This window comes from Momordica charantia (assembly GCF_013281855.1).
Source record: "Momordica charantia cultivar OHB3-1 chromosome 5 unlocalized genomic scaffold, Mcharantia_2.0 BLBB01000005.1, whole genome shotgun sequence".
In the NCBI taxonomy this organism is placed as follows: Eukaryota; Viridiplantae; Streptophyta; class Magnoliopsida; order Cucurbitales; family Cucurbitaceae; genus Momordica; species Momordica charantia.
The window spans coordinates 23,248,554-23,262,214 of record NW_028275163.1 but is presented as its reverse complement, the minus strand read 5'-3'; the positions used below and the strand labels follow the sequence as shown (position 1 = coordinate 23,262,214).

Below are 13,661 nucleotides of genomic sequence, written 5' to 3'. Positions count from 1 at the left end.
AACAACCCTTAGAAAAGTGAATAACATCATGAATGTGTTGTCAATGTCCCAAAACAAACAGCTGATAAACAAAGACCATAATAATGGAGACAATATTGTGTTGCATGTTTAACAAAAAAGAAAAAGAAAAAAAAATTACAGTTTTATGGGTGAGAGTGGACCATTTTGGACACCCAAAAGCAAAGCAAGCCAACTCTCATCTATTAATTAATTTAGGTCTAGTGGGAATCAATCATCATTAAGGAAGATAATGATGGATGGTCTTAAGCTTTTGTATTTTGATATAACATTCACCCACGTACAAAATTAGGCGCTTGCCTAGGCTCACATTAAGATATTACTTATATTTTCTCAAAGGTCAAAGAAAATTCTGTGGAACTTTTTTCTCAGAAAAATGAGATTGAACATATTGTATTAGTTATTCTTTGATGTATGTATGCTATGAACAAATAACGTGAATAGTATTTAATTATTATTATGTATTTATATTATAAATAGGCACGTAAATTGCTATAAGTAGATTGATGACTTGCTACATGGATCAATCACTTGGGAACACGTGTCTGGATCTTAGCTTAGTCGCGTGAGGGTTGAAGTGGAACTGGCATAATTACATGTTATGCCGACTCGAAGAACAATCCACTTTGAACCTAACCTGGTAATAGGGGATACCTTAGTGGGAAATCTACTTACTCCAACTTGGGAATAAAAGGAGAATATGGTGCCGATGGAAAATTTGTTGACACCATATATGGGGTTAGAGTGGCAAGGCTGCATTTCCCAAAGCTTCTTTATAAGCAACCTTATTAAGTTTGGTTCGAAGTACTAACTTAAGTTTTGGAGTATACGTGACCGAGTGTCACACCGATACAAGGTTTTATTTCCAAATCTCCAACTCGTTTGGTCCATTAGCTTAATTGACGTGCACCTAATTCAAAATCCCCTATCAACCTAAACAATAATGTAGATGATTTAAATTATGTTGGTGTTTATATCTATATTCTATAAAAGAATGGTATCATTAGGAATGCAACCAAAGCATCACATTGATTAAATAAAGAAAAGATCATGAGTATATGAGTATAGAACAACCATGAGAGATTTTAGGTAAAATTATATCCAAAATAAATAATATCATATCCATATTTGAGTAAACTTGAAATTCTGCATAAATTAAAGGAAACACTAATTAAATTAAAATAAATGATTACGTGTGTTCAAATCTTAAAACGTGAACAAGAAGACAAGTCCACATGAGAATTATTACTCAAGTTCGACAGGGACAAATTTCTGGGATTCTCTGTTTGAGAAATTATAGCCACGTGGCCTAGAATCCTGGATGCACCTCAAAATTCAAAATGTTTTTTAAAAATATTGTTTTTTATCGAGATTACTTTTGTTATAAATATTTAAATAAAATTTATAGTTTCACCGAGCGTTTGCGAGCTGGGCCGTCTAGTATTGGGCCGGTGATTGCAAGTGACCATGGGCCTTAGCCCATTGGTGGTCATTCAGATTTCAGACGGCAGAGAAACTTCCTTTCGCCGACTCGCTCGGATAAACAGAAGGGATTCTTAGGTCGCCGGAGGTACGAAGAAGCTGTCAATCGGAAATCGGAATCCGAAGTTCGACGGCGAGGAGAAATGGACAGAGAGTGGGGCTCGAAGCCGGGAAGTGGAGGTGCGGCCTCTGCACAGAATGAAGCTATTGATCGGAGAGAGCGTCTTCGGCGGCTTGCTCTCGAGACCATCGATCTCGCCAAGGATCCCTACTTTATGCGCAATCATCTTGGAAGGTCCTTCCTCTCTCTATATCGCTCATTCTAATTCCATCTGCTCGTCGGAAGATTTGAAATTGAATTGTTTTGTTTTTGGGATTTCTTTTCTTTGTAGTTATGAGTGTAAGCTTTGCTTGACTCTGCACAACAATGAGGGAAATTACTTGGCGCACACGCAGGGGAAGCGGCATCAGACTAATTTGGCCAAGAGAGCAGCCCGCGAAGCCAAGGAAGCTCCTGCTCAACCTCAGCCCCACAAGCGGAAGGTCTCTGTTCGTAAAACAGGCAAGCTTTATGTCCCCTTTTTCTTGGCACATTGATTGTTTAAATGAGGGCGAACGATGCTTTGATAGTTGCTTCTTTGTAATCTTTCTGAAGGGTCATTACCAAGATGATTTTAATTTGCTGTGAGTAGTGAGGATTGATATGAACTGAATGACTTTTGTATTTTTCATCCCTTACAATTGAATTGATAATACTCTCCATTTGGCCATTTATTTCAACTTAGAAGCATTATGGCATGATGATCGTGCTAATCTATAACTTAAGCGTGATAGCTTGCTAGGACACTAGGGAGACGGAGTTTGAGATTCCTGCTTTTCAGTCAAGTTACTGAATCATGTATAAAAATGGTTTAATGTCAAATAAGAGTTTGTAGTCGGAAATGGCTGGTGTTCTAGAGTAGTTTTCAAATTTTAGGTTTTGGTTATAATCTTAGTTGGATGTGTCTTTTTTTTCTTTTTTTGTTTCAACTTAAAAATGAAGTTTGTGTTAATTAGCTGCTTTTCTGGCATGCTCTCAGTTAAAATTGGAAGGCCTGGTTATAGAGTCACAAAGCAATTTGATTCTGAGACAAAGCAGAGATCTCTGCTTTTCCAGGTATGGTTTCATAGTTCATAGTTCGTATGACAGACTTCTGTAGTATCTGTTGAAGATATTTATTGGGTTACTACTCAATTGTATCGTGCCTGACTTGTCCTACACCCTTCTTTTACTTCTATATTGTAACATCATGCAGATTGAATATCCAGAAATTGAAGACCTAGCAAAGCCAAGGCATCGGTTTATGTCCTCTTATGAGCAGGTTTTCTACATTTTTGGATTGTACCTAAGTTTCATCATTCACGTGCTTCTGAAAACATGACGTCGGATTTTATCACTTCTATTGTTATTGACGTCTTCGTTTATGAGCTAATTTTACTGTCTTTCTTGTTATTATGACCAGCGGGTGCAACCCTTTGATAAAAGATACCAATATCTTCTGTTTGCAGCTGAACCATATGAGATAATTGCGTTCAAGGTATATTTGTCATGTGATTCGTAAAACGTGATGATCCATAGTTCAGCTTATAGTTTCTGAAGATCTTTACTTGTATGCATTTTAGGTTCCAAGCACAGAGATTGACAAATCTACACCAAAATTCTTCTCACACTGGGATCCTGACTCAAAAATGTTCACGGTTTGACTCTTTTCTTTTCCTTCTTACAATTAGTTAGAATACTTGAAAAAAAAAAAATAAAGAATACTTTTTTTTTAATTCATTTGACACCCTTTGCCTACTACCAACAGTTCAGCTGTATCTTAGGATTTACTGCTTATCATCTTTAACTTTTCAGTGAATGAAGACTTTTTCTTCTTGAATCTAATTAGTTATTGTACCACTCCATCGTAGCTTGTCATACCTGTTAGTATGGGTTGTAGGGCCATTTTTTTTTATATTTGTGAGCGTCGGGCCAGAAAATATTGATTGAATAGATTGTCTCTCAATTCTTGCTGCTTTGAATTATTTTGGCTTTTGGGCCCGCAGGTATTTGTTACTGTGTATGCAGATGCTTTGACTGTTCTATTGAGTGGCCAACTCTTTATATGGTTGGTCTTGTGTCTTTTTCATATTTAACAAGTTTTGGCGCCCTAACCGACCTAGCACGTTTAACCTTGCAACCAAGAATCTAAATGGCTTCTAACTTTCTAGCTGGTTATTGGTTATTGTTATTAATGGTACTGCTACTGCTGTAGTATTTAGTCTTTGGTGTCCGACCCCTAACCTGGCAATAGTGAACATGAAAATTTGCAGTTGCAGTTGTATTTCAAATCCAAGCCACAAGAGGCAAACAAGCCACAGACTGTGCCTGCAGCCAATGGAACGGTGCCATCTGGTGCACCACCGAGGCCACTTCCCCCGCCACCTCAAGCTCCACCACCACCACCTCCACCACAGCAAGGAGCGCCACCGAGAGTTCCTCCTCCTCCAATGCCGGGCTCCTTGCCGCCTCCCCCTTCTGTAATGTCTAATGGTCCTCCCAGACCAATGCCTCCTCCCGGTGGGACTCCGTCGATCCCTCCACCGCCTCCAGTTGGCAATAACACAATGGAAAATTTCACTCAGATGAATAGACCTCCCATGCCACCTCCTCCACAGGGCTTCCAAGGTCAGGGTGTTCGTCAGCCACCACCGCCGCCACCCAATATGGGATAGGCCACAGAATCAATTCATTAGAGTAAGGTTTGAGAAATACAATTTGGTAATGAACGTTCTGGGGACTTTAATTGTTGGTCTCATTAGTGAAGTTTAAAGCACTGTTTCGTCATATGATCATATTTTGGCATGTAGAATCTTAACATACCTTGATTATTGTATCTTTTCAGGCAAAATGAGAGAATTTTGTTACTTGTGCCATTATTTTCAATTTTTCATGGTGAAAAATGTTATGCGTCCTTTGCGTTTGCGGTTCAAATTCTCTCTCTTTTTTTTTAATAAAAAAATTATTTATATAAAATGTGTCTATTTCAGAAATAGGAAAACTAAAGTTATTGAGTGTTTCTAGGAACTTCCTCAAATCAATGCTTTAATTTTTAATGATTCTCATCAACAATGAAGATTGCAGACTCTAGCTGAACAAATATTATATTCAACAAGAACGTGTGAAACAATTTGAAATATTTAAAACTATAATGAACTTGTTTTGCAACCAAGCATTGAATCAAAGAGAATTGACACAGAAATAACCGTAAGCAGATATTTTAGGAATGAGTAAAATTGAAGCGGCCTCAAAGCAAATGGAAGATGGAGTTTTGACGAGAAATGAAGAGATCCAAAATAAAACATGTAAAAAAAGTAAATTCATTTTTGTGGATTATTGAAGGGCAATTTCCCTTATTTCCTTTTCAGTTAGATTAGAGGAGAGAGAAGGTCGCAAGCTCAATATGAATGGAAGTATAAATTAAAACTCTGAAGGAGAGAGACTGCAAAAGTTGATGTTAGGACGTGGAACAGAGTACTAAAATAATCTACAAGCGAAGGCCTGAGAATTGTAAAGCACTTTCACAACCTGGGTCGTCATTGTCATTGCCATTGCCATTGCCATTGCCATTTTTCACCCCCACCACTCTCCGATCTCCAATTTCTGTATGATATGATGCCATCTCTTGCAGCAGGAGAGTTTCCATGAGAGGAATTGAATTGAAATGATATGCATATGAAGCCACATTTCTCAGCTTGCGAGAGCATTTTGAGGGAACACTTTCTGAATGAACTCAAGAAAACGATGGGAATAGAATGTAGGATCCACAGCAGAGATGGACAACGAATCGAATTGAATCGATTTGTATGCATGTTCGATCTTCTTACTCATGTTGTACTCTTGCAGAATGTCGATGATGCCCAGATACAGAACAACATCGTAGGCCTCATGAAACATCTGCTTTTCTTCTTTTCCTGGAATTTGCTCTGCTCTTGCCGGCATGTTCACTCCAAGTTGGATTTGGAGTCTGCATAAAGTGAGTGTTAAAGGATTTTTTCAGGAGCCCAACACAAAAACGTGCTTGAACAGAGGTCTTCAAGTAATAATAATGATCGGACAGATCGAGAATCAGTCAACTGTCTAGATCTTATGATGTATCCATAATTTAATGACACGTGTAGTTACAAGAATGAGAATCTTCGGGGAATGAAAAGTAGTAATACCTTGCAGTACCAGGCAACAGAAGATCCACTTCCTCACCGCCAGCAGCAGATGATGCTCGCAAACGGCTGCCTCTGATGTGGGGGCCAACAACAACACTATTATCGTCTATGCGAGGTACTAAAACAAGGCCTTGAGGGTAGTTTGATATGTCCTCCTCGAAAGGATCTGCCATTTAACATTAGCAACTAGTTGTGTCAAGTACTGCAATAAAAAAATCAACTGGATGTACACAAAGTTATACTCGAATCTAATAATAAGTTCATATAGTTGAAGTATGACACTGCACATAATGCATGACTACATGTATCGAGGTGGATAGATTCTCCAATCCTAAGCATGCCTATAGATAACATAATAGGAACTTAGGCTGGTTAATTAGCAAGTTACTATAATTGACAGACCAATCCCAGACAATATCAAACTCAAGTTCAAGTTCGAGGCATAGCATATCAATAGCCAACTCTAAAATAATGGAGATAATTTTTCATTTGCTCCGTAAGAACTATAAAATCAGAATTTCTTCGATACTCATATAAAAACGAGAAGTATTTCGCTGCCGAACTTTGGACATTACCCCAGTCCAACCTTGCTTACCTATATTATACTGGCAAACAGAACAATCAAATTATAAAATGTAGATCTTCGTTCTATAACCAATAAATACCTGATTTTGAATCACAGAATATCAACAGCTAACAACCATCATGGGATGGCCTAGAGGTCAATAAAGACCATTATAAGTAGCAAAGGGCTTAGAGGGAATTGAGTTTAAACCATAGTGGTCACCTACCTAGGATTTAATATCCTATAAGTTACCTTGTCAACCAAATGTAGTAGGGTCAGGACCTGTGATTAGTCGATGTGTGCGCAAATTGACCCAGACACACGGATATTAAAAAAAAAGAAAAAAAAATCAACAGCTAGCAGCACTTTAAATTAGGGAGCTTCGGTTCGTGATCTCTCCAACACATTAATTTTTTTACCATATGAGCTATTTAGCCTATTGTGTGAATTATATTCTTTTTTAAAATCTGAAGCCTGATAAGGTTATAGACGACAACTGAAACTACCAAAAGGTAAGGATCTCCCCATATGATACTCACCATCCTCTGCAAGAATTCCCAATCCATCAGCCCTCATGCTTCTATTGTAGGATATGTGGGATTGCAGGTGCTGTGGGGCACGATAATGCACACCCAACAAAAGGCTATAGTCCATGATATTCTGCACTTCTAGAAACTTACTGTCAATCTCGATCTGCCTGTATAGAAAAGAACATGTGATGTAAGAATAAGATATATATATATGCTTTCCATGCTAAGAAATGCTTGTTCAGCATAGTTGTTTAGTGGCAAGAGTTGATTCAATCAAAGTACTGCTCTATGTCAGCCGTATAACATGCTTACTAGACAAATCAATTCTATGACACTAATATTTGGTCTACTATGTTTACTTAATGAGGATAGAGGGGGATAGCCTTACATGAAATAGAGAAAGTACGACTTACTTTAATAAAGCCACACGCCAAGTAGGTTCCAAATAAAAGGTGTAGTTCAAATCTAAATCCTTGAGTATAGTGTTCTCATCTATTTCAACCTTGTCTGCTGAACGCCCAAGGGATGAACCCTTCAGATCAAATCTTCGATGAATTCTTAACTCTGTGCAGAACATATTTCCCATTACTACAAAGCGAAACTGCACAAAAATCAAACGTTAGGTGATGAACATTAGTACTTTGAAGTTCTTATTATTGAACGACTTAAATTACAAATAGTTTGAAGAATAATGCAGTCACTGTAAGGTCAGAAATCACACATGATATACCAGTATTAACAGTATTCTACAGCCAGTGGACATATAGAATGCATCATATGTGGAAGAACGATGAAGGTCACAGGCTTAGACAAAAACTCCAAGTTTTGGTGTTTAATACCTTTTGACCGCTTGACGGTTTGATTCTATGAAGACCAAAAAATTTGGTTATAAGTGTATTCTCATACGACCTCACATGATGATGATAATCTGGAAGCATCCTCAGAAGAACCTACAGCAGAACATTGGTCAGTGTTATAATAATATGACATCCTGAGCTTGGTAACACAGGCTTGTGACTCAAGTGGGGACACTGGGTGGTTGAAGGATTGGGCCGATTGGCTCTTCCCATGAAGAAGAAAAATATCGTATTTAAATACCAGATCATGAAACAATTATGATCACTGTAGATATTAATCAGAAGTAGTAATTAAGATTAACTAATGATAAACCACATTGAAGTTAAAATTAGAAAGTACTATCACTCTTCTTGCTACTGCTCATCTCTCAAGAACTACTTTTTAAAATAAGAACCCACCTCTAAAATCCCATGGTTGGTAGGATATTTTTCATCCATGGACAATTATTAAAGTTATCGAAACCATACAACAAGCATGAGTTTTGTATATACCTGTGACAAACCCCGTTCCAAAAACTGTGAAATATATGGGCTCCATAGGAGTCTTTTACTACCATGCTCAACACAACGAATCAAAGCACAAGCAGCAAAAAGAAAAATATCAACTTCGACTAAAAAAGTTCCAACGCCAAATGGAGGCCAGAAATAATCCCTGAAGTTGGGGAGAATAAATTAATCAACTCTGCGATCTAATTGTTAATTCAAATCTTCATTTGAGCAGAAACTGGATTTTTCAAAATATGAAAAATCAATGCTCATGCAAGTAAGCTGGTGCATGATTACCAGGATGAAGTACTGAATGGAGTTGGAAAAGGAGAAAAAAATCTCTACGTGCTATGGAGAAGTTGCTTGGGACAATCTACAATTTATATGAAAATATAATCATTGCACGTAGGGGTGTGTCACAATTTGTATGTTCAGATCATTCTAAGTAGAGATGAACTCACCTTAACTTCAGATTTTCGGAGCGTTTTAATCATGAAACGATCATCTTGGGACAGAAAGAAGACACTACCACTCTTCCCAGGTGAAGATAGTTCTCTAAGAGCATCATTTCCACAGATGGACATCATGTAATCCGCAGCATCAATCTTAAACATCTCCCTCAGGTTCCTATAACAAATTTTTATTAGGACTAGAATCAAGAGGAATATGGATGAAGCATGCATTCCAATATTATTGTACACATCTCTTCTTTTTGAGAACTACGTTTTTTCTTTCTTGCAACCTTTTGTAAATGCACGTTGGCATGTACAACAAACTAAGGGGATCGATCAAGTACATTCTCCTATCTTGAAACTAGACAGACTTTAACTAAACCTTGATCTTCCACATAAAGAAGATACCCAGGGTGGAACAAAGCAATTTACCGAAAGAACTGCATTAAGGTATTTGAGAAAAATATTATCGACAGAAAAGACAGAAAAGAAGAGCATCTTTCATAAATCATTTGCTCGTACAATTGCATAACTAAAATATATTGGATCCTCCAGTTCATAATTACAACTTACAAGAAAAGCATTTCATGAAGTTTACTTTGAAACAACATGGCAAACTACATATTCTAGAAAAACTATCATGAAAGAGTCTTCATATGAATAATGATTGGACAATAATTAAAAGATAGTTGATCCTTGCACATAAAAATCTTCTGATACGTACTGTAATTTTGAAAAAGTGGGATATTTTTACCCCCAAGAAAGGGCCAAAAAGGATAGTGATTCAAAGCAACTATCAAATGATTTCTTTCTTTTCATTCCATATAAACCATAAGAAAGCCCTCTCTCAAGTAGTATTTATTAAAGCTGTACGGCAACAAAGAAGTAAGAATCTAGAAAGGCATCCAAAATTTTATATGGCTATCGTCTTAGCAGCTCCATTACTGACCAAATTTCTACATCAAATAGGATCTTTTAATTATGGTAATTGGTAAACAAGTACCCACATCTAAATGACGTGAATCATAGCAATCATATGCAAAATTAGGCATCTCCACATAAATGTTTATATCCCTTGAAAGTGAACATAAGCCCCTGAAAGATAATATACTATGTGCATCCATACATAGGCTCATGGGTAACTACTTTACGTGTATTAAGTTATCAAGAAAAATATATTGCACCCCACAACTTATCATATGAATGAATCAACAAATGAAGGTATGTAGAATAATGTTTTGCATCCTATGGCTCTGCATATAGACGAAACAATTGATGAATGTACTGTGCAAAAACCACCCTAAATGTTGTAAAAAGCAGCATCTAACCTGAAGACCATCGGACAATAATCTTTCCACTTAAAATCTTCTGATTGATGAGGTGGAGTCAATTGGGAGCCTTCTTTAGGGAAATTCATCCAAAAGCTTGCTCGAGGACCAAAGTCTGAACTCCTGACTTCTCGCCTTTGTATGGGTGTAATTTTGCCCACAGTATATCTGACCACATTCTATGCATGTTCAACATTAACTTCTCAAAATTGTTGACGGGATAAAGACCATACAGTGGCTGCTTTTTCAGATATAATCACAGTAGTAACTAATAAGCAAGCCTGGGTTTTGAGTTATAGAACGGAAGTACACAAGAAAGCATCATCCCTGAATCCTATAAGAAACTGATAGAGAATTTAAGCCATTCTCATCTAGTCCCTTTTCTTCATTAATCTATTGTCCATTGTAACATTATTTCTACGACCAGGTGCGTCTGATAATCATGATTACTACTTCCATACCGAGTAAAGAGTTCAATATAATTATCAAAATCCAGGCACAAGCAACAAATAAAGAAATAAATGTAGGATATTCTACAAAGAAACACAATTCGAGATTTTGTAGCTAAATGAGTGTACCTGATTCCGAGTTGTAAACTCAGCATCAAATCGTAACTCCTATGACCTTTTATGATCATTTCGCCTGGTTTCTTAACCTCTTTGACCAGCTTTTTCTGTTTTCGTTTTGCTCTTCTTGATGATGGGGAGGAAAAACTATTATCTATTACAAGCTCACTAATAAGTACACCTTGCATATACTCGCGTTCCAAAATTGGGATTTTTGCATCTACTTCATGTCCACCCAAGTCATATTCTGATAACCCTGATGAAGAATCATGTCCAAGCACTTTTTCAATTGATACCTCAAGACTCCAGCGCCTTTCAAGGGAAACGTTTTTAGAGCGATACTGTTCCAGATTTAACAGATTTCCCTTTGAGAGCTTATCAGATGAAACACGAGAGGATTGCTGGTTCTCACCAACTTTGAAATTTCCCATATCCCCAGAAGTAGCATGATGAATATGCGCATGATTCTGCTTTCTTAAGTCGGGCAACAACCCTCTTTTCCGCAAAGCCTTTAGGTAAATTTCTTGAACTGCTGTAATGCGGCTTCCTTTGGGATAGAATGATCCTTTGCCATCCTTCAGGCCTCTTGTCCACGTCCCCACATAGCAGCCTCCATCACTCCACATGTATACCCCGAACCCATGCATCATGCCACCCAACCAGTTTCCTTCAAATGAGTCACCATTTATCCAAGTAAGAGTTCCTTTCCCTGACATCTTCCCTGCTTTCATATTTCCCAAATAAATATTTCCATTAGTCCAAGTATACTTACCGGGCCCTTCGGGTATTCCCTGCATCCAAGAGCCTTCAAAAATATCTCCATTCGGATAGACTTGATAGCCTAAACCATGTTTCAAATTTAATTTCCATCGTCCCTTATAAGTTAAATTATCAGGCCCGATATATGTCCCTGTACCATGCATATAACCACCTGAAAATTCACCCTCGTAAACTGCTCCAGAAGGAAATCGAATTCTTCCATTCCCCTGCCTCATCCCCCTTCTCCACTCACCCTCATATATGCATCCATCTGACCAGACATATTTCCCCGTGCCCTCAGGGATGTTGCCAAGAAGAGACCCGGAATACAGCTCCCCATTGAGCAGCAATAGCTCCCCAACTCTAAAGCGAGCGGATTCAGAGGTATGAACAGCTTCACCATTTGTTATCGCAGATGTGAAGTCTTTGCTAGAAATGGCATCAAGAGATTTTGTTCTCTCTGCAGAAGAAAGTGCCCCTTCCACGTTTTCAACAATGGCTTCAGGGCCAGACATGCAAAATGCCCAAAGGAGACGGTTTCTTATTAGAATATTACTTTCCAATGTACCTCATCCGCTATAAAAACAGACAGGATGTCGTAGAAAGAATGTTTACTGCGGGAAGAAAATTATTCACTTCAACTTTGGTTCTTTGATCTATTAACAGCAGAAATAAGAGACTTGTTAGTATGGATCCAAAACAAAGTCTAGCAATAAGATGGGCTTAGGGAGCGTGGTAAAATCAATTTTTTTTGTTGTGGATGATATTCTAAATATGAAAAGAAGCCAGAAAAGGGAAAAAAAAAAAAAAAGAGCAGAACAGAGCAGTTTTAATTATTTGCTGGGTTCCATGACTGACTTTAGAGGTGAGAACACAAAGATTCCAGTTTTTCAGGAGAGCAAATAACAAAAAGATTTGTTATAGGAAAAGAGAATTAAAAGAACAATGATAACAAGGCCAGAAAGACGCAAAGCGAACAGTGTACAGAGAATAGTGGAAATCAACAGAGAACACGTCCATCTTGAATACAGTGTGTTGATTGGACTACCAATAACCTACTAAACAAATGAGATCTAGAACCATCTTCAAAGCTAATTTCATAAAAAATGTTGCGAACACATATAATCAAACTCGTTCTGCTTCCGTAGTTCTGATATAATCGGACAGGCGAAATCAAACCACGGAGAAAACTCGCGGAAGTAGGCCTGACGCGAGAGGCAACAAAATCCTGTGGCAAACGAAAATCAATTCCGCCTTACAGATTGTCCGTTTGGTTAAATGCCGTATTGCAAGAATCCGTTTCCCAGTGACTCGTGTTCCAATAATTCTCGTAAAACAAACATCACAAGAAAATCAACCAACTCACAAGTTCACCATTACATGGTTGACTTTCCTGGTCGATTTTCCAAACAGCTATGATTCAAAGGAAGTAGCATAAAAACACAAAATACTTCCAAAAAAAAAAAATTAAGCAGGTAAGGATTTCAACTGCATCCAAAAATTTACTCAGCATGAACAAAAATGGAATAAAACACAACACAGAGAGAGAGAGAGAGATTGTACCCCCGGAGAAGAGAGTCAAAGAAGCAAGTTGCAGAAAAGTGGGAGGAGAGGAGGATCTGCGGGTGAGATGAGGAATTGGTGAAGCAAAAGCAGAGTAGGTGGGATTGCAAGTGGTAAAAACAACTTCCGAAGTTTCTCTGACTCGCTTTCGGATCAATCTTTTTCGCTTCGACGGTGACGATAATGGATCAAATCCTCCCACCTTATTACTTTTGAACCAAGCCAGCAACCCATCTTTCCCTTAATCTTTAGCCAGACGTTGCTTCCATAACCAAAAATAAATAAATAAAAACCCATTTTCTGCCCATTTCATTGGTCTCTAGAACTTTTTTTCTTTTTTCAAAAATTAAAAAAAAAAAAAAACTTTCCCATCAACTTGGATAACTAAAAAGTCTCGAATTCAAATATTAGTTCCTTATATATTTTGGACTTCATATATTATTTAATTTTAATTTATTTTACTAAATTGAACATAGTTCAATGGTTAAGGTATCATTTTTTTCATGACATTTTGTTGATATTTTCTATATTTCGTTTATTCTTTTGTGACATGATAGAAATGTTGATTTAGCCCTTCTTTTGATGTCGAACCTATAAATACACGAAAATGTCGATGTGTTAATGGATATTTTATATCATACTCTCCCTTTCTAATTTATACATGGCTTCTATTTTAGTTACATTAATTAATAAATTAAGAGCAAGTTGATAAGATTTCAGAAACCTCGTGCCTTTTTTCTTTGTCCTTTCCAAATACATCATAATGGTGTACGGATATGTATTTATCAATTATATTTTATAATGTTTCAAAAA

The 13,661-nt window shown here is 37.3% G+C and overlaps 2 protein-coding genes across 2 annotated transcripts; one reads left to right on the top strand and one right to left on the bottom strand.

The window, feature by feature from the left end:
* The first annotated feature begins 1,525 nt into the window (after positions 1 to 1,525).
* On the top strand, positions 1,526 to 4,458 carry LOC111014386 (hydroxyproline-rich glycoprotein family protein). Its single transcript, XM_022289092.2, has 7 exons — positions 1,526 to 1,795; positions 1,893 to 2,062; positions 2,580 to 2,656; positions 2,796 to 2,861; positions 3,003 to 3,077; positions 3,163 to 3,237; positions 3,853 to 4,458. Exons 1-7 carry the CDS (start codon positions 1,644 to 1,646, stop codon positions 4,252 to 4,254), a joined length of 1,017 nt encoding a protein of 338 aa, XP_022144784.1. The 5' UTR covers positions 1,526 to 1,643; the 3' UTR covers positions 4,255 to 4,458.
* A 519-nt stretch (positions 4,459 to 4,977) lies between these two features.
* Positions 4,978 to 13,100, bottom strand: PIP5K9 (phosphatidyl inositol monophosphate 5 kinase). The gene is made up of 9 exons (XM_022288945.2): positions 12,849 to 13,100; positions 10,539 to 11,941; positions 9,961 to 10,128; positions 8,642 to 8,807; positions 7,677 to 7,787; positions 7,251 to 7,438; positions 6,847 to 7,004; positions 5,743 to 5,908; positions 4,978 to 5,546 (listed from the first exon to the last, which is right to left on the bottom strand). The coding sequence occupies exons 2-9, from the start codon at positions 11,798 to 11,800 to the stop codon at positions 5,270 to 5,272; spliced, it is 2,496 nt and encodes an 831-aa protein (XP_022144637.1). The 5' UTR covers positions 11,801 to 11,941; positions 12,849 to 13,100; the 3' UTR covers positions 4,978 to 5,269.
* Between the last annotated feature and the right edge of the window lie 561 nt (positions 13,101 to 13,661).

Bases quoted from the DNA above. Each gene is read 5' to 3' on its own strand.
- LOC111014386 (XM_022289092.2), top strand. From the start codon at position 1,644: ATGGACAGAGAGTGGGGCTCGAAGCCGGGAAGTGGAGGTGCGGCCTCT. The intron at 2,063-2,579 runs GCAAGCTTTATG...GCATGCTCTCAG, and splicing joins GGTCTCTGTTCGTAAAACAG to TTAAAATTGGAAGGCCTGGT. The intron at 2,862-3,002 runs GTTTTCTACATT...TATTATGACCAG, and splicing joins TTATGTCCTCTTATGAGCAG to CGGGTGCAACCCTTTGATAA.
- PIP5K9 (XM_022288945.2), bottom strand. From the start codon at position 11,800: ATGTCTGGCCCTGAAGCCATTGTTGAAAACGTGGAAGGGGCACTTTCT. The intron at 7,788-8,641 runs GTGAGTTCATCT...GTTCTGCTGTAG, and splicing joins TCCGAAAATCTGAAGTTAAG to GTTCTTCTGAGGATGCTTCC. The intron at 7,439-7,676 runs GTATTAAACACC...ATTTTTGTGCAG, and splicing joins AACCGTCAAGCGGTCAAAAG to TTTCGCTTTGTAGTAATGGG.